General features: G+C 44.1%; 1 protein-coding gene across 1 annotated transcript in view; it reads right to left on the bottom strand.

The window, feature by feature from the left end:
- MLH1 (mutL homolog 1) overlaps positions 1 to 25,128 on the bottom strand; it is a 199,908-nt gene that overhangs the window by 92,396 nt on the left and 82,384 nt on the right. Inside the window, exon 10 of the mRNA XM_068236537.1 lies at positions 2,766 to 2,859. Within this exon, the coding sequence (XP_068092638.1) occupies positions 2,766 to 2,859 (94 nt within the window). The remainder of the gene's footprint in view (positions 1 to 2,765; positions 2,860 to 25,128) is intronic.

The following is a 25,128-nucleotide window of genomic DNA, read 5'->3' as shown; positions in this document are numbered from 1 at the left end:
TGACAGGTGGTCTATGAGGGGGCAAATGTTGTGGAACCGGTCATAAGCAGGGTGGCCTCTTAGATGACAGGATGTATTTTGCCTGTTCTGATGGATAGGAGTGCTAGGGGGGTGACAGGAGGTGATTGATGGGTGTCTCAGGGGGCGGTTAGAGGGGAAAATAGATGCAATCAATGCACTGGGGAGGTGATCGGAAGGGGGTCTGAGGGGGATCTGAGGGTTTGGCCGAGTGATCAGGAGCCCACACGGGGCAAATTAGGGGCTGATCTGATGGGTAGGTGTGCTAGGGGGTGACAGGAGGTGATTGATGGGTGTCTCAAGGTGTGATTAGAGGGGGGAAATAGATGCAAGCAATGCACTGGCGAGGTGATCAGGGCTGGGGTCTGAGGGCGTTCTGAGGTGTGGGCGGGTGATTGGGTGCCCTAGGGGCAGATTAGGGTCTAAGCTGATGGGTAACAGTGACAGGTGGTGATAGGGGGTGATTGATGGGTGATTAGTGGGTGTTTAGAGGAGAGAAGAGATGTAAACACTGCACTTGGGAGGTGATCTGATGTCGGACCTGCGGGCGATCTATTGGTGTGGGTGGGTGATCAGATTGCCCGCAAGGGGCAGGTTAGGGGCTGATTGATGGGTGGCAGTGCCAGGGGGTGATTGATGGGTGGCAGTGACAGGGGGTGATTGATGGGTGATTGACAGGTGATCAGTGGGTTATTACAGGGAATAACAGATGTAAATATTGCACTGGCGAATTGATAAGGGGGGGTCTGAGGGCAATCTGAGCGTGTGGGCGGGTGATTGGGTGCCGGCAAGGGGCAGATTAGGGTCTAATCTGATGGGTAACAGTGACAGGTGGTGATAGGGGGTGATTGATGGGTAATTAGTGGGTGTTTAGAGGAGAGAAGAGATGTAAACACTGCATTTGGGAGGTGATCTGATGTCGGATCTGCGGGCGATCTATTGGTGTGGGTGGGTGATCAGATTGCCCGCAAGGGGCAGGTTAGGGGCTGATTGATGGGTGGCAGTGACAGGGGGTGATTGACGGGTGATTGACAGGTGATCAGGGGGGATAGATGCATACAGTACACGGGGGGGGGGGGGTCTGGGGAGAATCTGAGGGGTGGGGGGGTGATCAGGAGGGAGTAGGGGGCAGATTAGGGACTAAAAAATAATTAGCGTTGACAGATAGTGACAGGGAGTGATTGATGGGTGATTAGGGGGGTGATTGGGTGCAAACAGTGGTCTGGGGGGTGGGCAGGGGGGGGGGGGGGGTCTGAGGGGTGCTGTGGGCGATCAGGGGGCAGGGGGGGGGGAAATCAGTGTGCTTGGGCGCAGACTAGGGTGGCTGCAGCCTGCCCTGGTGGTCCCTCGGACACTGGGACCACCAGGGCAGGAGGCAGCCAGTATAATAGGCTTTGTATACATTACAAAGCCTATTATACACTTTCCGTGCGGCGATCGGGCAGCTAGTAACCCGCCGGCGCTTCCGAACGGCCGGCGGGTTACAGCGAGCGGTGGGCGGAGCCAGTCCCCGGCGGCTGATCGCGTCACAAATGACGCGATCGCCGCATAGCCACTCCCGCAGCCGCCCCCGCCGATGGGCGTATTGCGGTCGTTTGGGCCCGGACTTTGCCGCCGCCCATCGGCTGGGGGCGGTCGTTAAGTGGTTAAAGCTCTCTTTCTCCTCTTTCCAATGATATATAAACCGCCACCCTACGCCTTTTAGTTTTCGCTAATTTCGCGATTGAATTTGCCGCGGCTTCGATCGCGAAAATAGAGAAAACTAAAAGGCGTAGGGCAACGATTTAGGTGTCGTCAGAAAGAGGAGAAAGAGAGCTTTAAAATGATATCCATCTTTCCATAGTTATATTGTATTACACAGGGCGACTTTTTGTCAAAGTCAGCAGCTGCATTCAGCAGAATGGAGCTGCTGACACTGGGGAAAGTGTCGTCCTGTGTAATACAATATAACTATGGCTTGATGGATATCATTTTAAAGCTCTCTTTCTCCTCTTTCTGACGACACCTAAATCGTTGCCCTACGCCTTTTAGCTTTCTCTATTTTCGCGATCGATTTCGCGGCAATTTCAATCGCGAAAATAGCGAAAACTAAAAGACGTAGGGTGGTGGTTTATATATCATGGGAAAGAGGAGAAAGAGCTTTAAAATGATATGCATCTTTCCATAGTTTCTGCACTGCTCGGAGTCCCTTTAAGCATACAGAAGCCACTTTCATTTACAGAAACTCTGTATCCTGTCTTGTCCCGCTACACATCTAAGGACTAGACTCCATACACCATCGTTTACATCACTGCTGCTCCTACTCATTGAAAGCTCACTCACTTCTGCTGCCAAATCATTTGCTTACTGTTCCCCTGTGAAGTTACACCACAACTAACTGTTGCAATGCATCATATCTTCTGTACCTACTCCACCTTCCACAAATCTTCTATTCCTCTGCAGCCGTTAATTCCTCATTTGCTCTCCCCCCCCACCCCCCTAAATCTTCTACTGCTCCATTTCCTCATTACTATGCTTCTATCTAGTGACATAGCATTCAAGCCATGCCTTCAAAGTCTACAATTGGTATGTAAGCAGGTTTGTCATCTGAAGCCCCTATTTATTGCATAGTGTGCCAAAATGTGTAGACTTTTTATGTTAAATGATATTATTATTATTATTATTATTATCAACAACAACAAAAATAACAAATGTTGTCAATGAGCATAGTATGATAGCAATAGAGTTGTTAAATCTACAATCCTCACCTGAGGTACAAGAAAGGATGGGTGTTCTTCGGCAAATATGCAGCATACACGGTCTCTATTGCTTTCTTCAAGGCAGATGATTCAACAAGTCTAGCTGTAGTGTTAAAATGTTTTTATGAATGATTTAGTAGATGGAATACTCAGTAATGCAGAATTATCAACATTAATCATGATAGTGACATATTACAACAGGATTACACTATCACGGCTATATGAGCAGGCATATGCAGATTAAATTGAATGTTGATAAGTGTTGATAAGTATAAAGTCATGCACCCTGGACACACCAACAATATAGCACCAAATAAAATTAAATGACAAAGAGCTGGGAACATCAGGCTTGGATAAGGACTTGGAAATACTGTCTGGTAACAAGTAAAAAGTAGACCTAGAAGAAGTTCTCTGCTCTAAACGTTAAGCAACAGCATAATAACTTTTACAGAAAAACATTTGTTACAGCTGATACAAATCCTGCAATAAATCTACAGTTTGTCTACTTCCTGCTTTCATGGAAGCAGGCATATGAACTACTTTGGCCTCCTGGACGTACTAGCTACGCCCAGGAGGACATGTGCGCTCCCGCGGCCGATCGAACTCGTGCTCCCGGCCCGCGGTTCGTTAGCTAGGCAATCAGCGAATCGGGCTATGGTGCCCGATCACTGATTCCTCTCCCCCGCAGAAAAAGCAACAGCTTCTCTCAGAAGCTTCGCTTTTTCTGGCTGTTGCGTCCCCCATACGTCCCTCTAAGTGTATGTTATGTCATGTAAACAAACTCATGGTCGCCATCTTGTGGCCAAAAAGTAAAACTACAACTAAAAGTAAAAAAAATAAAAACACACATTTACAATATAAAACTGCTGTTTACATCCCACCCTCCCAAAAATACCCAAATAAAATGTTTATTATAAAAAAAAAACAACAACATTACAATAAAAAAACAAAACATGTAAATATTTACCTAAGGGTCTAAACTTTTTAAATATCAATGTAAAGATTAAATATTTCTATTTTTTTTTATTTTAAACTTGTAAATAGTGATAGATGCAAAACGGAAAAAATGCACCTTTATTTCCAAATAAAATATTGTCACCATACATTGTGATAGGGACATAATTTTAATGGTGTAATAACCGGGACATATGGGCAAATACAATACGTGAGTTTTAATTATGGAGGCATGTATTATTTTGAAACTATAATGGCTGAAAACTGAGAAATGATGATTTTTTTTCTGTTTTTTTTTTAATTTTTCCTGTTAAAATGCATTTACAGCAGGGGTCTCAAACTCAATTTACCTGGGGGCCGCAGGAGGCAAAGTCAGGATGAGGGGCTGGGCTGCATAAGGAATTTCCCAATCGCGGCGCATCGCTGCCTCTGCCCGCCCCTCTCACTCTTCCTTCACAGAGAGGGGCGGGTAGAGGCGGCGATTGACATCAGGAGGGGCAGAGCTGAAGCTGAAAGCTCTGCCCCTTCCAGGAAATTCCGGTGGATTGCCCCTGGGCCATTTGGGGGCTCTGCAGCCCTTGTTTAGCGGCGGGGATGCGGCGGATTACTTGGGAGCACTGAAGCTAACTATAAGGAAGCTTTTGCCGGCGAGGGCCACAAAATATTGTATCGAGGGCCGCAAATGGCCCGCGGGCCGCAAATTTGAGACCCCTGATTTACAGTAAAGTGGCTCTTAGCAAAATGTACCACCCAAAGAAAGCCTAATTGGTGGCGGAAAAAACAAGATCTAGATCAGTTCATTGTGATAAGTAGTGATAAAGTTATAGGCTAATGAATGGGAGGTGAAAATTGCTCGGATGCGTAAAGTGAAAACGACTGAAGGCTGAAGTGGTTAACATCCTGTGTTTACGAATGAACTCTCTGCTGTGGCAATCATCTGACAGCTGAGGGATCAAATTACAACTTGTGCTTAGTCAAAGATAAATGGGAATTAGACAACCTAAACTCTCTAAGTACATACAGGGTGCATTTCTCTAGGTTTTCCATCGGTCCTGTGCAAGAGTTCAGGTCCACTTTAAGTAATTGTATATAATGCCAAGCAAAGGTAGCTAAAAGCAAATATAATTCCAGGTTACATAAAACGGGAAATCTCAAGATGTTAATATACTGCTCCTTCTGTATAAATCACTTGTGAGGCCACATCTGGAGCATGGAATACAGTTTTGGGCAGCTCACTTATAGAAAGGACACGGACCTTCTTGAACGGGTAAAAACATGGCCAACTAAATTAATCAAAGGAATGGAAGGTCTCAATGACCAAGAAAGGTTGGACAAAAACGTATTATTTAGCCTGGATTAAAGATGACTGAGGGGTGACCTAATCGGCATGTATATACACACACACATCAGACTGCAATACAAAAGCTTGACAGATGAGACTTTTGTCCCTTGCCTTGTACAATATACAAGGGGAAATTATTTGTACATAGGGTAAAATCGGAAATATCTTTACACAGGAAGTACAGAGAGCCCCGACTTACGAACATCCGAGATAAAAACATTCCACCAGCCCCTTCATGGACTCCCCTAGTGCCTCAGACTGCACTTCGTCTTACGATCCCCAAGCCCAGAGTATACTGCAGCTAGAAGCTACTTGCCTCCCCGCCAGAGTTCAGTGCCACGTGACCTTCCTACCTGCTCACAGCTCACTCTAGTGCCCAGTATCACCTACTGCATGTTGCATGTATTTACAGACTAAAAAAAACGGCTTTTTACCATCTGCCATAAAAATGATAAAACTCTAAATCCTCTCTGAAATATTAACACTGTGTACATATGGTTTAAATAAACAATTAAACTATTGTTTAAATATTTGAAATACCTGGCATACCTGTATAATTCTTCTATTTCTACCTTTTCCTATATGCACGTGGACCTGTCATGAAAAGTAATTTTATCAAACAATGAAAAGACGATAAAGGGAGTGCACACCGATGCCTTAAACCTTTCCAACCTGTATCAACACAGTGGTGCAACATCCGGATAGAAATAAGTTTATGTCATAATTTGCAACAGAGGAAAATATAGTCCGGGAGCAGCTTCACCTTTCAAGTATAAAACTTCCAAATACTTTAATATAAATCTTCCAATAAAAATTGACAACAGATAAAGGACATCAACAGCAATACTTATCGACAGGAGGTAGTGTAGGTGGTGCGGAGGCTGATCGACGATCGTTTCGCCCCTCAATGAGGGCTTTCTCGAGACAGTATGAGTATGATCGTCGATCAGCCTCCGCACCACCTACACTACCTCCTGTCGATAAGTATTGCTGTTGATGTCCTTTATCTGTTGTCAATTTTTATTGGAAGATTTACATTAAAGGACTTATGAGGCGAAACGGCGAAAAAAAGTTAATCACTTGCCTCATCTGTTGCTACGTAGCGTGGAACGGAGGGGTTGGCCCTAGAGCTGCGCAGCCGCACTCGCGGCTATGCGGACTGCGCAGCCGCGGGCAAAGGATGCGGCCATCTTGGGAGAGGCGAGAGAGCCCGACCCGGGCCGTGGGGCCGGCAGCCGGCCCGGGGGGCTAATAAGCGGGGGGACCCGGCGGATCGGCTTGGAGGGCGCAGACGGCGTCCTCCGTGCTTCAACAGATGAGGCAAGTGATTAACTTTTTTTCGGCGTTTCGCCTCGTAAGTCCTTTAAAGTATTTGGAAGTTTTATACTTGAAAGGTGAAGCTGCTCCCGGACTATCCTTTCCTCTGTTGCAAATTATGAAAAGTAATTTTGTTGTTTTACACAGGACAATAAAGTGCTTGAATCTTGAAATGGCGGGCACTAGAGTGAGCTATGAGCAGAGAGGAAGGTCGCTTGGCATTGGACTCTGGCTGGGAGGTGAGTAGCTTCCAAAGGGACATAGGGAGGCACGGTGGGACACAGAGGCGCAGAGGGACACAGTGGAGGCATGGAAAAGGAGGGGTGTGGGTTTAGAGGAACGCTAAGCGGCTGGGAGACTGTTTGACGGAGAAACCACCGTCGTTTATTGCTGTACAGCGCTGCGATGTAAGGCAGCGCTGTACTGGGGACAGCCGTGTGTCAAGGCTATCCCCTCTGTGGGCTCGGAAGTGATCAACTGTCATAGGCTATAGCCTATGACAGCTGATCACGCTGATTGGCTGGCGATGGGAGGAAGGGAGGGGTGGAGTATGAAAGAAAAACAAAAACATATTTAATAATAAAAACAATATTTATAAAAAATAAACTAAAAAACATCTGGGGGGTGATCAGACCCCACCAACAGAAAGCTCTGTTGGTGGGGAGAAAAGGGGGAGGGGAAATCACTTGTGTGCTGCGTTGGACGATCCTGCTGCGAGGCCTTAAAGCCTGGTCTTTAGGGGTGGTTTAACACTGTGGTCCTCAAGTGGATAAAGTGTACCAGAGACGAACATAGATACAAGATTTATACATACTTCGGGCTTCCTCCAGCCCCATCCACATGGATCGCTCCCACGCCGCCATCCTCAGCCTTCTCTATCGCCGGTACCGGGTCCCGTAACGATTAGGGGGTACTGTATAAAAAAAAAGTAACTAAATTGGAGGTCAGAATAAGGGGCACATTAATAAGAAATGGAGAGGAAGTATAACAAGGGGCACCATAATAAGGGGTGGTGTAATATTGAGTACTGTTATAAAGGAGCACTTTAACTGTGGAGTCTTTAGCAAGAAACACTAACATGCGCTACTGTAAAAGGAAGCGTAGAATGAGGGCAAAACAAAGCTGGTACAATGACCAACCACATCCACCTTTAAAGCCCAAAATAAGTCCCCACTTCTCACACTAATGCTGGAGTTCCTTGAGATCCAAAAAATATTTGACTGGCCTCCAGGCTGAAAAGGTTAAGAAAGACTGCTCTAGATAAAATGGGAAGTGTGTAGGATCAGGACAGTAATCATCTTTTTTTCCTGGTTGAACGTTATGGATGGATGTATTTTTTCAACCATACAACCAACCTAACTACAGTGGGTTGCAAAAGTATTTGGCCCCCTTGAAGTTTTCCACATTTTGTCATATTACTGCCACAAACATGAATCAATTTGATTGGAATTCCACGTGAAAGACCAACACAAAGTGGTGTACACATGAGAAGTGGATCGAAAATCATACATCATTCCAAACATTTTTTACAAATAAATAACTGCAAAGTGGGGTTTGCGTAATTATTCGGCCCCCTGAGTCAATACTTTGTAGAACCACCTTTTGCTGCAATTACAGCTGTCAGTCTTTTAGGATATGTCTCTACCAGCTTTGCACATCTAGAGACTAAAATCCTTGCCCATTCTTCTTTGCAAAACAGCTCCAGCTCAGTCAGATTAGATGGACAGCGTTTGTGAACAGCAGTTTTCAGATCTTGCCACAGATTCTCAATTGGATTTAGATCTGGACTTTGACTGGGCCATTCTAACACATAGATATGTTTTGTTTTAAACCATTCCATTGTTGCCCTGGCTTTAGGTTTAGGGTCATTGTCCTGCTAGAAGGTGAACCTCCACCCCAGTCTCAAGTCTTTTGCAGTCTCCAAGAGGTTTTCTTTCACGTTTGCCCTGTATTTGGCTCCATCCATCTTCCCATCAACTCTGACCAGCTTCCCTGTCCCTGCTGAAGAGATGCATCCCCCGAGCATGATGCTGCCACCACCATATTTGACAGTGGGGATGGTGTGTTCAGAGTGATGTGCAGTGTTAGTTTTCTGCCACACATAGCGTTTTGCATTTTGGCCAAAAAGTTCCATTTTGGTCTCATCTGACCAGAGCACCTTCTTCCACATGGTTGCTGTGTCTCCCACATCGCTTGTGGCAAACTGCAAACGGGACTTCTTATGCTTTCTGTTAACAATGCCTTTCTTCTTGCCACTCTTCCATAAAGGCCAACTTTGTACAGTGCATGACTATTTGTTGTCCAATGGACAGAGTCTCCCACCTGAGCTGTAGATCTCTGCAGCTCGTCCAGAGTCACCATGGGCCTCTTGACTGCATTTCTGATCAGCGCTCTCCTTGTTCGACCTGTGAGTTTAGGTGGATGGCCTTGTGTTGGTAGGTTTACAGTTGTGCCATACTCCTTCCATTTCTGAATGATCGCTTGAACAGAGCTCCGTGGGATGTTCAAGGCTTTGGAAATCTTTTTGTAGCCTAAGCCTGCTTTAAATTTCTCAATAACTTGATCCCTGACCTGTCTTATGCGTTCTTTGGACTTCACGGTGTTGTTGCTCCCAATATTCTCTTAGACAACCTCTGAGGCCCTCACAGAGCAGCTGTATTTGTACGGACATTAGATTACACACAGTATACTGGTAGGTGATCAGAGGCGCCAGCAGAATAAAATTAATATAAAATTGTTAAAAATTGCCGGGAGGGAAAGTGGTGGACTTCCCCTCAATAATTAGACACCAAGGTCTGTCACCAAATCAAACGAATACATTTATTCAATAGTACCCCAGTTCGTCCACTTCTCATGTGTACACCACTTTGTGTTGGTCTTTCATGTGGAATTCCAATAAAATTGATTCATGTTTGTGGCAGTAATATGACAAAATGTGGAAAACTTCAAGGGGGCCGAATACTTTTGCAACCCACTGTATGTAACCTGTCTTCCAGTACAGAGGACCTATTACAGGTAGCAAACTCCAGACTTGTGGGTTAAATCTGACCTGTGCTGTCATTGTTTGTGACCCACAAGAGCCTCAAATGTGCAGGAGAAAAAGGAGGGCATCAACCTGTGCCGAATATGTGCTCACAGCAAACTGAAGGTTACAACATCGTAAAACGTTCGCTGCTAGTTCTGGCGGTGTCTGGTGTTTTCACTGAGATGTACACACAGTACGTGGCGCTTTATAAATCAATAATAATAATAAAAGCACATGTGTAAAAGCACAGCGTCTTTGCCCTTTCTGCTCATACCTATGAAAGCGTTCTTTCTTTGCGAAGCAGCTGCTGGCTGTTTGGATCGGTCACTCCTACCACCCACCTACCTGGGCAATTCTACAATATAGATGAACAGTAGCAAGAAGAAGTATGTGAAACCTTTGGAATTATATGGATTTCTGCACAAATTGGTCATAAAATGTGTTCTTCATCTAAGTCACAACAATAGACAATCACAGTCTGCTTAAACTAATACCACACAAATAATTAAATGTTTGCATGTTTTTATTGAACGCACCATGTAAACATTCACAGTGCAGGTGGAAAAAAATATGTGAGCCCTTGGATTTAAAGAGAGTCTGAAGCGATAATAAATCTCGCTTCAGACCTCATAGATAGCAGGAGCATGTGTGCCCCTGCTAAAACGCAGCTATCCCGCAGCTTAACGGGGGTCCCTTCACCCCCAAATCCCCTCCGTACATCGCAGAATCTCTTCCGCATTGGGGCCCCCGTTTAGCCGCGGGATAGCGGCGTTTTGCTAACTGAGCTCTGAAGCGAGAATTATTCTCGCTTCAGAATTATTCTCGCTTCAGTGTCTCTTAAAAACTGGTTGAACCTCCTTTGGCAGCAACAACTTCAACCAAATATTTCCTGTAGTTGCAGATCAGACGTGCACAACGGTCAGGAGTAATTCTTGACCATTCTGCTTTGGAGAACTGGTTCAGTTAAGCATTATTCTTGGGACGTCTGGTGTAAATCGCTTTCTTGAGGTCATGCCACAGCATCTCAATCAGGCTGAGGTCAGGACTCTGACTGGGCCACTGCAGAAGGCGTATTTTCTTCTGTTTAAGCCATTCTGTTGTTGATTTACTTCTATGCTTTGGGTCATTGACCTGTTGCAATACCCATCTCTCACAGAGCTTTAGCTGGTGTACAGATGGCCTTAAAGTGGAAGGGTCGCAAAAATCTTAAGATTCAAAACAAATACAAATAAGAAGTACATTTTTCCATTAACCCTACAGGACAGGTATACATCGAGACTTGGCCCCTCCCAGGAAACAGGAAACATCCACAAGCCTCTCTATAAATAAAAAAATCCATCAGGTGGTCGGCAGTATGGATGTTTCCTGTTCCAGGGACAGGTCTCTCTATACCTGCGCTGCATGTCCTGGAGAGCCTGGGTGGCTAGGGGCTGTTGGCGCTGCGGCGCATGCTGAGGGACCATCGGTGGTTGACTATGTCTGGGAGGCCCACTTACCTCTCTGCAGGACATTGTGGTGTTTCTGGGGGAGAGAGGGCCGCAGGAGGAGGCTTCTTTACATGGCAGGCGCTGCCGGCTGGATTGACGATGTTGCACGCTGCGGGGGTAGGCGGAGGCTGAAGCGGTGCAGCGTGCCAGGTTCCAAGATGGCGGCTGGAGCACTTCCGGTTCCGCGTATCGTCACTTCCGCCTGCCGGAATTAAGAAGGAGCGGCGGTCCTCGCGTCTCTGCACTCGTGCAGGACGCATTATGGACACTCAGTCAGCGGTTGGATCTGAAGCGAGCCAGGCGGCGACTCAGGATGATCCAAAGGGACAGGAGCCAAAGCTGGATTCCAGCAAGGTATTTTAGACACAAACAAATGGTGGTTTATGTGATGCCTGTTTAGAAATTGGTTTTCTGCGGCTGACTGGGGCTAGAGGAACTGATGTATGGTGATTAACTCTCGGTTGAAAGTTTTATACCAAAAGGGTATGGTGACATTTGCCTATTGGGGTTTTTGTTTTTTGTTTTCCAGGCAACTGCAGCTACAACTTCAGCTTCAGCATCTTCGGCTACTGAAGCACCAGAAGCTGCTAGGCCTAAAAAGCGCTGTCCCTCCTGTAATATAAAACTGTCAGTGCCTTGGAACAAATTATTATGTCAATCATGTGCGACTAGAGTGTTAAATGAAGAATCTGCAGTGGCTTATAAAGATTTCCTTAGGATGGTTCGAAAGGAAATGACGGAATCAATGAAAGTTTTCAGAGAATCTATGTCCGCACAGACAGTGCTTAACCAACCACCTATTGTGATTGCTCAAGTACCCAGTGGGGCGGGAACAGTATTTCCGTCCACCTCAGGGTCGCAAACATTATTACAGCAACCTATGGTTATTGATCAAGCAGTGACGGCTTCAAGAGATAACGTGCAACCGTCAGCGATACCTCAGACAGGTGATCAATCTGGGGGAACTTCAAATCCTATTGAGGATTCGATCCCATCAGAAACGATTTGTAAAAAAGCTACTTCTAAAACGGATCGTCCAGTGTTATCAGATTTGGAACCTGACGAATATTCAGATGAAATTTCTGAGTACGAGTCGGAAGAGGAACAGTCTGATAAAGATCAAGACAAACCATCTAAGTTTAGATTTTCGGCCAATGAAACGGATGAGCTTTTGAAAGCTATTTATGATTCATTGGGGCTTAAGGAGGACACTCCGTCATCTATGTCTACTCACAATGCCTTGTATGCAGGGATGGAAGGTGCTAAACTAATGGTATTTCCAGTTCATCCATCAACAAAACAGTTGATTGATAGCCAATGGAAAAACCCGGATAGAAAGGTATTTTTATCTAGGGGATTCAAGAGGAGGTTTCCATTTGCCGAAGAAGACTGTAAACAATGGGATAAATGTCCTTAATTGGATGCAGCTTTTTCGCAGGTGCAAAAAGAAAACTAGTTATCCTTTGAGGATCTGGGCTTTCTAAAGGATCAATCAGACAAAAAGGCAGAATTTGCACTTAAAAAGACGTGGTCAGCGATCTGTGCGCATTTCCGTCCAGCTGCCACTACAACATGCGTAGGACGTACATTAGACATGTGGATGCATCAAGTGATGCGCCACATTAAAATGGGGTCCAGTAAGGAAATTATCCTTAATTCTTTTACTGCTATGTTTAAAGCTATACATTTTATAATTGATGCTGCAACGGAGTCAATTCGTTTGACTGCTAGGGCTGCAGCTTTGTCCAACGTAGCTAGACGTAATATTTGGATAAAAAACTGGGCAGGTAGTAATGTGTCCAAAAATAAATTGTGTACCATTCCTTTTACTGGGGACCTGTTATTTGGGCCACAACTTGATGAAATATTAGAAAGGTCCTCTGATAAAAAAAGGTTTTCCCAAGAAAAGTCAATTTAGACAAGGGAAAACGTTTTTTCATAGGAACCGACAAGGGAATAGACCTAAGCCACAAAATAAACGTAAGCCCTGGTCCCTCTCAAGGGAACAGAACAAACCAAACGCCCTGTTTGGGAGTTCAGAACCCTCTTCAAAAAAGCAACAGTGACAACGAACTCGCGGTGGGGGGAAGGCTGGCCCTATTTTAATCAGCAGTGGCAGGAGTTTGCAACCAGCCCTTTTATCCTCAATCTAATCCAGATAGGTTATCACATTGTGTGCCATCAAAGACCCCCAGCGAGATTTATAATTACGAAGGAATTTCAAGCAGTCGAAGAACAAAGGGCCATACATTCCATTCTACAAGACATGCTTGTAAGAAAGGTAGTCACTTTGGTGCCGATCCTGGAGCAGGGCAGAGGTTTTTACTCAAAAATCTTTCTGGTAAAGAAGCAGTCGGGGAATTATCGTCTTATACCAAATCTCAAACCTTTAAATCCATTCATAAAACATCGGAAATTCAGGATGGAGTCGATTTTTTCTCTCAGGAACCTTTTGACGGCCAATTGTTTTATGCTCAGCATCGACCTCAAAGATGCATATTGGCATGTCCCAATCGAGAGGAAATCTCAAAGATTTCTCAGCTTTGCGGTGAGGGAAGTCCCGGGAGTGACTCATTATCAATTCCGCTGCCTCCCGTTTGGCATTAAATCCGCCCCACGGATCTTCACCAAAGTGATTGCCGAAGTAGTAGCAGACTTACACAAAAAGGGAATAATGATTGTCCCATACTTGGACGACCTGTTAATATTTGCAGAGTCGAGACAGATGCTGTTATGCCACAAACAGATAGTGTTAGAAACACTCCAGCAATCAGGTTGGATTATAAGTCTGGAGAAATCACAGCTAGAACCTACTCAAAGGATACTGTTTCTAGGATTTTTGATAGACTCAGTTCAACAAAAGATGTTTCTTCCAGAAACGAAAATTTTGAAAATAGTCCAACAAGTCCAGAGTTTGAGAAAGCTGGAAAGAGTTTCAATCCGAGATGCAATGAGACTTTTGGGACTGTTGAATTCGGTGGCTCCAGCTGTACAGTGGGCAATGAAACATGCTCGACTAACGCAGGCTTGGATCCTAAACAACTGGAACAAATCAATCCAGTGTTTGGATCAAACAATATTGATACCAGAGTCAGTGAAGGAGGACCTGCTATGGTGGACGATGCCTCACACATTAGTCCAGGGAAAATCGTGGAATTTTCCAACTCAACTGATCTTAACTACAGATGCAAGTATATCAGGTTGGGGGGCCCACGTGCAAGATTTCAGAGTACAGGGCCTCTGGCAGCATCATATGGAAAATCAGTCTTCAAATTACAGGGAGCTGATGGCAGTAAAACTAGCATTAGTAGCGACCAGGCACATTGTGAAGTCAAAACATGTACAAATAAGAACAGACAATTCCACAGTAGTGGTGTACATAAATAGTCAAGGTGGGACAAAATCTCAGAAACTAATGACGCTGGCACTAGAAATACTAAACTTAGCAGAAAGAGATCTTTTGTCACTTACGGCAATTCATCTGAAAGGGTCTTTGAATACACTAGCAGATCTTCTCAGTCGCAAACAACTGTCAAACATGGAGTGGGAATTGAACCAGGAAGTGTATCGGTGGATAACGATGATCTGGGGCAGTCCCGTTATAGATTTGTTTGCCAACAGGGAAAACACCAAATGTCACCAGTTTTTTTCCCCTGAATGCCAGAGACAATCCAACAGCGATAGACGCTCTTGCTCAAACATGGGATTTCAAACTAGCATTTGCATTCCCACCTCTGAACATTCTACCATTAGTGCTGAGAAAGATATCAATATCCAAAACCACGGTGATCCTAATTGCGCCAAATTGGCCAAGAAGGTCATGGTATCCTCTACTTCTCAGGTTGAAAATAGCGGAACCATTACTGCTGCCTTTTCAAGAGAAATTAGTGTCAATTCGGGGGCAAGTTGTTCCACAACTAGACAAATGGAAGCTAACAACTTGGCTATTGAAGAACTAATTCTTAAAAGCTATGGACTTTCAGATAAGGTAGTGGACACTTTAATTAAAAGTCGAAAAAAGAATACAAGGTCAATATATATGAAATACTGGAAAACCTTTAAAGAGTAACTGTTAGCCCCCAAATTGAAATTTAAAACACTATTGCAATGTTTTATTTATTATATAAGTGAGCCAAAAAGCCAATGTACAAGTTAAAAATCAATCTAATTTTGTTACTATCTAACCTTTTCCCCCAGCTCCGGACGCAAGCCGCATATCAGATACTGTAGCATGCAGAGCATGCCTATGTCTGGCCGACCCCCCTCTCCCCCCCAGGACCAGGTGCCAATATATTCTCCCCACCGCAGCTGACCGCTCTGACACAGAGAGCGGCAGCACTTCCAGAGCAGCACCGCAGAGCAGCCGCCGCCGAGTCACATGTGAGAGAATCACATGTGAGAGAGATGCACGGCGCTGGCTGCTCTGCGGTGCTGCTCTGGAAGTGCTGCCGCTCTGTCTCCATGTCAGAGCGGTCAGCTGCGGTGGGGAGAATATATTGGCACCTGGTCCTGGGGGGGAGAGGGGGGTCGGCCAGACATAGGCATGCTCTGCATGCTACAGTATCTGATATGCGGCTTGCGTCCGGAGCTGGGGGAAAAGGTTAGATAGTAACAAAATTAGATTGATTTTTAACTTGTACATTGGCTTTTTGGCTCACTTATATAATAAATAAAACATTGCAATAGTGTTTTAAATTTCAATTTGCGGGCTAACAGTTACTCTTTAATCTGTGGAAAGAACAGACAGGGTCTAAATCAAACGAAATTGCTACGGTATTAGAATTCCTCCAGAGTGGAGTAGACAAAAAATTGGCCTTAAGCACGATTAAGGTCCAGATTTCAGCACTGTCAGTATGTTTAGACAAACAGTTAGCTGTGCATCCTTTAATTTCTCGTTTTGTTAGGTCAGTTGAGAGAAATAGACAGATTTCTGTTAAGCCATTCCCGAAATGGGAATTATCATTGGTTTTGAAAGCACTGACGAAACAACCATTCCATTATTCAGAAGATAGTGATTTACGTCTGCTCAAATTGAAAACAGTGTTCTTAGTAGCCATTACGTCTGCAAGAAGGGTAAGCGAATTGGAAGCATTATCTTGCAAAGAGCCTTACTGTATTTTTTATGAAGACAGGGTAGTATTGAGAACCAGTTCAGAATTTATTCCTAAAGTAGGAGACATTTTTTACCGTTCTCAAGAAATAATATTACCAACTTTCTATCCGAGACCATCAAACGATAAGGAGAAAGAATGGCATCTACTGGATGTGAGACAAATTTTATTACACTATTTGCAAAGAGTACAAAATATAAGGAAATCTGAAGCATTGTTTGTAAATTTCACAGGCAAAATTAATAGGGCAAAGGGCTTCAAAAAGAACAATAGCTAACTGGATTAAGTTAGGCATTTTGGAGGCGTACAAGATTATGGAGGCGACACCTCCTAGGGATCTTAAAGCGCATTCCACCAGAGGGACAGCGACAACTTGGGCCTTCAGAGCTGGTGCTTCTCCGGTGGAAATCTGTAAAGCAGCAACGTGGAAGAATTTGGGAACGTTTTATGCGACACTACAGATTGGATCATATATCATCATCTGACCAGGACTTCGGTAGAAAAGTCTTACAGGCAGTCAGCCCACCCTAAGGTTAGTGTTTTCTTGATCATCATCTCGATGTATACCTGTTCTGGTGGGTTAATGGAAAAAACTAAACATTAGCTTACCTGGTAATTTTATTTTCGGTAACCCTCCAGGACAGGTGGGGTAACCCACCCCGTACATTAATAAGTATATAAGTATGTATAATCTGGAAATTAGTATATATGTGTAGAATGTGGAGATATATATATATATATATATATATATATATAAATATATTATGATACACTGTGTACTTAGTTAGGTGTTTGGTAGTTGAGACCTGTTTGGTTATTTTCTTTATATAATACTGCCAACCACCTGATGGATTTTTTTTATTTATAGAGAGGCTTGTGGAGATTTCCTGTTTCCTGGGAGGGGCCAAGTCTCGATGTATACCTGTCCTGTAGGGTTACCTAAAATAAAATTACCAGGTAAGCTAATGTTTATTTTTCGTCCTGGATAAAATGAACCATACATTACTTTTTCCCATGTTGCTGAAAATCCTGAGAACCCCCCATGAGAAGATGGGCTAGTACAAAATCTGTTGGTAATGTCAGATTTCTACTACTTACTGTAAGTGACAGCAACATAGGAGAAAAGTAATGTATGGCTCATTTTGGAAGAAATGTACTTCTTATTTGTATGCGTTTTAAATTTTAAGATTTTTGCGACAGTTCCTCTTTAAGGCCATTTGTACACCAGCTAAAGTTCTGCAGGAGATGGGTGTTGCAACAGGGCAATGATAGCAATCCATTATAGGGCAGGGTAGCTGTAACCAGCACCTCCAATCTCATCTCATGGATTGGACTCCAGCTGGATGACACCTCATTCCAATTAGCTCTTGGAGATGTCAGTCTAGGGGTTCACATATTTTTTCCACCTACACTGGGAATGTTTATATTGTGTGTTTAATAAAAACATGGAAACATTTAATTATTTGTGTGGTATTAGTTTAAGCAGACTATGATTGTCTATTGTTGTGACTTAGATGATGAACAGATCACATTTAATGACCAATTTGTGCAGAAATCCATATAATTCCAAAGGGTTCACATACTTTCTTGCTACTGTATATCCCAGTTGGCTTTAAGCATGTTCATGGAATACAGAACAGGTTGGCACTCTCCACTGTGCTCTCCATTCAGAACATCAACACAGAAGCATGGAAACTGGCATGGTTTATTAGTAAACAAAGATGGCAGCCTCCATATTTCTCAGGTTGCCTTTAAATAGAAGATCTTTTTATTTTGCAGTTATGCTGGAGAAGGGTAAGGAGTCACTGGAAGTGGGAGTAAGAAAAGGGCCTTGCGCCCCCTTAATAAAAAAAATAAATTACAAAAGGGTCCCTAAAGTTCAATATAAGAACAATAAGTCTTTAACCACTTAAACCCACAGGGTTGTTTATGTTTTGCATCTGAGCAACTTTCACCTCCCATTCATTTGCCAATAACTATCACTACTCATCACAATGAATTGATCTTTATCTTGTTTTTTCCTCTACCAATTAGGCTTTCTTTGGGTGATACATTTTGCTAAGAATTAATTTACCGTATTCTAAATCCATTTGAACAGGAATATTAAGAAAGAAATGGAAAAAAAAAATTATTGCTCAGTTTTCGGCCATTATAGTTTGAAATCAATACATGCTACCGTAATTAAAACCCATGTATTTTATTTGCCCATATGTCCTGCTTATTACACCATTTAAATTATGTCCCTATCACAATGTAAGGCGCCGATATTTTATTTGGAAATAAAGGTGAATTTTTTCAATTTGCGTCTATCACTATTAACAAGCCCATAATTTAAAAAATTATATTAAAGCTAATGGGAATCCATGCTTCAGTAAAAAAAAAAAAAAGTCAGATACTCACCTAAAGGAGAGGGAAGGCTTGGGTCCTTATGAGCCTTCCCTTTCCTCTCCCGATGCCCTCGGTGCTGCGCTGGCTCCCCCGTTCCAATCCCCCGCAGCGGGGACTTCAGAAGTCTTCGGGAGCAGAGTCCTCCCGAAGACAGGCGGCTCCATACTGCGCACACGCGAGTGCGTCATAGAGGGCGTGCACAGTGCAGAGCAGCCCGTCTTCAGGAGTACTCGGGCTTCTGAAGCATTTCCGAAGCAGTAGTTCTACGCCTGCGCAGTCCGCTCCAGCCCACGTGGCGGTGATTGACAGCGCCGCTTGCGCAGGCGCAGTATAGTACGTACGTCATCGCCAGGGACCGGGAGCGAGCTGCGGCGAACGGCTGCGGGGAGAGCTGCAGCAAGGGACATGCTGGGAGCTTGGGCTGGAGGAAGCCCCCGGTAAGTAGCACTTAATTTATTACATTTTTCCTGATGACTCCTTTAAACATAAGTAAATATGGCAGCCTCCATGTCTCTCTCAGTTCAGGTGTACTTTATCAACAAGCAAAACTAAACACTAATACAAAGTGGGCCAAAACTGAACACTGATCAACTTGTGGGCCAACCTCAATGTCTAATGGCCACGTACCTGGTTTATAAAATTTCCCTTGGGTCCAATGCCCCCCCCCCCCATACATTTCTCATATCTGGTGGCCCTCCTCACTCCCCTATACAGTTTCCTGATGTCTAGTGGTCCCACTCTCTCCCCAATAAAGTTCCCTAGTGTCTAGTGCTTTACCCCTCCCTCCCCCATACAGACTCTCTGGTGATCTAGAGATTCAACTCCAATATGGATTTCCTGATGGTCAAGAGTGGGCCAAACATAATGCAAAGTGGGGAAACCACTTGTTGGCTCAAGTTCCATGGCTCTGCAGGACAGAGTTTGATATGTATACTCTAACGCAGGCATGGGCAAACTTGGCCCTCCAGCTGTTGAAGAACTACAAGTCCCGCAATGCATTGCAGGAGCCTGACAGCCACAGTCATGACCCATAAAGGCAAATGCATTGCTGGATTTGTAGTTCCTTAACAGCTGGAGGGCCAAGTTTGCCCATGCCTGCTCTAATGGAAGATTAATCTAGTGCAAGGGTCCCCAAACTTTTTTGGTCAAGGGCCGGGTCAACATACTTAAGACTTCTGGGGGGCCAGAACATACTTAAAATGATGTTGGAAAGCAGTACATTGAATCTAGGTATTGATTCCCCCCAATCATGCCCAGAGGAGAACTCCCAGCAGCAGCCATTCAGTCATGCGGTGGCCGAAGAACGTCTTTGTGCACCAGACAGTGAAGTATACCCAGGTGACAACCTGCCGTCCAGTTGGATAGCAGTGTCACCTGATGCGAAATTGGATTGGAAGTCAGCAAATTACTGCTGCTGGCTTCTACAGTATGTGGATGGGTGGTGCCAGCACTGCTATTCTATATGCGGGCCCCCGATATTTAAAGGTGCAGTAGGCCACATCTATAAGTTATACATTTTGTGTTTGGGGGCCACATTCGGCCCGCTGGCCGTAGTTTGAGGACCACTGATCTAGAGAATGATAAAGCTGAAAGAGACATGCAACAAAATAAAAAGACCAAGCTAGCTTCCAGTAATTCTGCACTGACAGAAATAAATTAAGGCAAAACTTGATATTACCAGAATACAGGTTACACCGAGTGAAAAAAAAAATTGATCAAGAAAGATACAGACTCATTTTAACCACTTCAGGACCACAGTCTTTTCGCCCCTTAAGGACCAGAGCCTTTTTATCCATTCAGACCACTGCAGCTTTCACGATTTATTGCTCGCTCATACAACCTACCACCTAAATGAATTTTGGCTCCTTTTCTTCTCACTAATAAAGCTTTCTTTTGGTGCTATTTGATTGCTCCTGCGATTTTTACTTTTTATTATATTTATCAAAAAAGACATGAATTTTGGCAAAAAAATGATTTTTTTTAACTTTCTGTGCTGACATTTTTCAAATAAAGTAAAATTTCTGTATACATGCAGCGCGAAAAATGTGGACAAACATGTTTTGGATAAAAAAAACCCATTCAGTGTATATTTATTGGTTTGGGTAAAAGTTATAGCGTTTACAAACTATGGTGCAAAAAGTGAATTTTCCCATTTTCAAGCATCTACGACTTTTCTGACCCCCTGTCATGTTTCATGAGGGGCTAGAATTCCAGGATAGTATAAATACCCCCCAAATGACCCCATTTTGGAAAGAAGACATCCCAAAGTATTCACTGAGAGGCATAGTGAGTTCATAGAAGATATTATTTTTTGTCACAAGTAAGCGGAAAATGACACTTTGTGACAAAAAAAAAAAAAAAAGTTTCCATTTCTTCTAACTTGCGACAAAAAAAAAAAATGAAATCTACCACGGACTCACCATGCCCCTCTCTGAATACCTTGAAGGGTCTACTTTCCAAAATGGGGTCATTTGTGGGGTGTGTTTACTGTCCTGACATTTTGGGGGGTGCTAAATTGTAAGCACCCCTGTAAAGCTTAAAGGTGCTCATTGGACTTTGGGCCCCTTAGCGCAGTTAGGCTGCAAAAAAGTGCCACACATGTGGTATTGCCGTACTCAGGAGAAGTAGTATAATGTGTTTTGGGGTGTATTTTTACACATACCCATGCTGGGTGGGAGAAATATCTCTGTAAATGACAATTTGTTAATTTTTTTTACACACAATTGTCCATTTACAGAGATCTTTCTCCCACTCAGCATGGGTATGTGTAAAAATACACCCCAAAACACATTATACTACTTCTCCTGAGTACGGCGATACCACATGTGTGGCACTTTTTTGCACCCTAACTGCGCTAAAGGGCCCAAAGTTCAATGAGTACCTTTAGGATTTCACAGGTCATTTTGAGAAATTTCGTTTCAAGACTACTCCTCACGGTTTAGGGCCCCTAAAATGCCAGGGCAGTATAGGAACCCCACAAATGACCCCATTTTAGAAAGAAGACACCCCAAGGTATTCAGTTAGGAGTATGGTGAGTTCATAGAAGATTTTATTTTTTGTCACAAGTTAGTGGAAAATGACACTTTGTGAAAAAAAACAATAAAAATCAATTTTCCGCTAACTTGTGACAAAAAATAAAATCTTCTATGAACTCACCATACTCCTAACGGAAAACCTTGGGGTGTCTTCTTTCTAAAATGGGGTCATTTGTGGGGTTCCTATACTGCCCTGGCATTTTAGGGGCCCTAAACCGTGAGGAGTAGTCTGGAAATCAAATTCCGCAAAATGACCTGTGAAATCCTAAAGATACTCATTGGACTTTGGGCCCTTTAGCGCAGTTAGGGTGCAAAAAAGTGCCACACATGTGGTATCGCCGTACTCGGGAGAAGTAGTACAATGTGTTTTGGGGTGTATTTTTACACATACCCATGCTGGGTGGGAGAAATAACTCTATAAATGGACAATTGTGTGTAAAAAAATCAAAAGATTGTCATTTACAGAGATATTTCTCCCACCCAGCATGGGTATGTGTAAAAATACACCCCAAAACACATTATACTACTTCTCCCGAGTACGGCAATACCACATGTGTGGCACTTTTTTGCACCCTAACTGCGCTAAAGGGCCCAAAGTCCAATGAGTATCTTTAGGATTTCACAGGTCATTTTGCGGAATTTGATTTCCAGACTACTCCTCACGGTTTAGGGCCCCTAAAATGCCAGGGCAGTATAGGAACCCCACAAATGACCCCATTTTAGAAAGAAGACACCCCAAGGTATTCCGTTAGGAGTATGGTGAGTTCATAGAAGATTTAATTTTTTGTCACAAGTTAGTGGAAAATGACACTTTGTGAAAAAAACAATAAAAATCAAAAGATTGTCATTTACAGAGATATTTCTCCCACCCAGCATGGGTATGTGTAAAAATACACCCCAAAACACATTGTACTACTTCTCCCGAGTACGGCGATACCACATGTGTGGCACTTTTTTGCACCCTAACTGCGCTAAGGGGCCCAGAGTCCAATGAGTACCTTTAGGCTTTACAGGGGTGCTCAAAATTTAGCACCCCGCCCACTTGCCAGGACAGTTAACAAACCCCACAAATGACCCCATTTTGGAAAGAATACACGCTAAGGTATTCCATGAGGGCCATGGTGAGTTCATAGAAAATTTTATTTTTTGTCACAAGTTAGCGGAAAATGACATTTTGTGAAAAAAAAAAAAAAAAACACAAAACCACAATTTCTGCTAACTTGTGACAAAAAATAAAACATTCTATGAACTCACCATGCACCTCACGGAATACTTTGGGGTGTCCTCTTTCCAAAATGGCATCATTCGTGGGGTCTGTCCTGGCATTTTAGGGTCTCTGCAATCATTACATGTATGGCCAGTATTAGGAGTTTCTGCTATACTCCTTATATTGGGCATAAGGGTAATGCACTGTGGGCTGAAAGGAAAAATGAACGTCAAACAATCAATCAATGTGGATGAAAAAAATATCTGCCAAAAAATTTTGAAAAAAAAAAAAAAAAAAAAAGAGGAGGAAGGCGTCTGCCAGGACATAGGAGCTGCCGCCCCAAAAATCCAAACCCACCAGCTCGTATGCCCTGGCAAACCTGATTTATCCATTCACACCGATCGATGTGAATGAACAAATCATTGCCAGAGTTCTTTTTTGATACAAAGTGTTTGCCAAAGCATATGAATCCCCAACACCACTCCTCGGCCCATATGCCTCGGCAAACGTATCTTTTTGACTGCGGAGGAGAAATCTCGTCCTGCAGCGCTGCATGCACCGACTTGTGTGTAAGCTGACAGACGCGCAACGTTCTGTCAGGATGCACCATCAGTACTGCAGCTGGTTAGTCATTCGCTCGGTCCACCTGGAAGGTTATTGGATGGAAAAAGAGAAAAAAACCCCCAAAAAACAAGCAAGCAGCAAAGCAATTACTTCATTAACATTAATAACCTTTGAACTTTTTTAATAAAAAACTTAACATTGCAAACCAAACATTAACTTCTTTGCTTACCTGTTTTTTGTTTTTTTTTAACTTACCTCCCGAGGACAAACCTCTCCTCCCCCATGGAACAATGTGCGAAGTGCAAATTGCACAGAGTTGTGGCGAAATACATTACGCAATTTGTCCCAAGTGAAAGGAGAGGTTTCTGGCAGCCCTGTGTATTAGGGTCTCTGGAAACCCGATGTTTGGTTTCACACTGCATATTGACATATCCGGTGGGTCGAGCCCGCCGCACCGTATCGTCCAAAACAGACCTTCAGGCAATACCACAAGAGTAGCATTCGGCCTAGTAATGAACTGCGTCGCCATAGACTAACATGACTTCCGCGCCGATCGATATTGCCACAGAAGCCACGCAGTAACGTAGGCATGCACTAGCGTTAAGTCAAGCACTTCCGGCGTAGGGGGGGACCGCAAAGTGTGACTTTTGCTAGGCATTTTGCCCTAACGCATCGCAGCAGTGTGAAATAGCACTGAGAGACCCTTGTGTGCCTACCGCTGTGTGTGGAGTTCCCTACTCTCTAATAGTGTACCTGCTCGTGGTACCTCTCAAAACACTCCCCTAGGCATAGGCCAGGCTGGTCAGGACAGGTGGGACAATAAACAGTGGTGTCACGCCTTATTCCAGCCCTGCTGCAGACACGACAGCGTTTTCTTCGGATTCGTTGACCTGGGGTAGTCGGAATTGGATAGGCGTAATGCCTTCCATGCAGCCGGCTAGTTGCATCTTGGGGTTGGGCCACGGCACCTCCTGGATACAGGAGTTCTATCACGATCTGTTTATTAAATTGAATAAACGAGCCAGTTCTCCCAGCCTTACTGTAGAGAACAAAGCTGTTGTAAATTGCCAATTGAATGAGGTAAAAAGACACTTTTTTATACCAGCGTCTTGTTTTTCGGGCAACTAAATAGGGCGCTAACCTCTGGTCATTGAAGTCCTCCCCTCCCATGTTAGTATTATACTCGTGGACGACAAGGGGTTTTTCAATGACCTTAGTTCGCCGTTGAATTTCAACTGTCGTGTCTGCGTGAATGGTGGACAGGAAGTAAACCTCCCTCTTGTCCTTCCATTTCACCGCGAGCAGGTCGTCAGCACACAAGGCGGCCCTCTGCCCCCGTTGAAGTCTGGTGGTAATGAGCCGTTGGGGGAAGCCCCAGCGACTAGGCCGCACGGTGCCACAGCATCGGATTTTTTCTATTTTTAAGTGCTGAAAGAGGGCCACACTTGTGTAATAATTGTCCACAAAAAGATGGTACCCCTTCTGGAACAAGGGTGACACCAAGTCCCACACAACCTTTCCACTGCTCCCCAGGTAGTCAGGGCATCCGACCGGCTCCAATTTTGAGTCTTTTCCCTCATAGACCCTAAAATAAGATGTATAGCCTGTGGCCCTTTCACAGAGCTTATACAGTTTCACCCCATACCGGGCGCGCTTGTTTGGGATGTACTGTTTGATGCGAAGGCGCCCGGTAAAGCGTATGAGGGACTCGTCTACGCAGATGTCCTGGTCAGGGGTATAAGCATCTGCAAATCTGGATGACAGGTGGTCTATGAGGGGTCGAATTTTGTGGAGCCGGTCAAAAGCAGGGTGGTCACTTCGATGACAGGTTTCGTTGTCATTGAAGTGCAGGAAGCGCAGGATGTTCTCAAATCGTGTCCTGGACATGGCAGCAGAGTACAGGGGAACATGATGTGCTGGGTCCGTAGACCAATAAGACCGC

This window comes from Hyperolius riggenbachi, chromosome 5 (genome assembly GCF_040937935.1).
Source record: "Hyperolius riggenbachi isolate aHypRig1 chromosome 5, aHypRig1.pri, whole genome shotgun sequence".
Classification (NCBI taxonomy): Eukaryota; Metazoa; Chordata; class Amphibia; order Anura; family Hyperoliidae; genus Hyperolius; species Hyperolius riggenbachi.
This window is presented reverse-complemented; position numbering and strand designations above follow the sequence as displayed.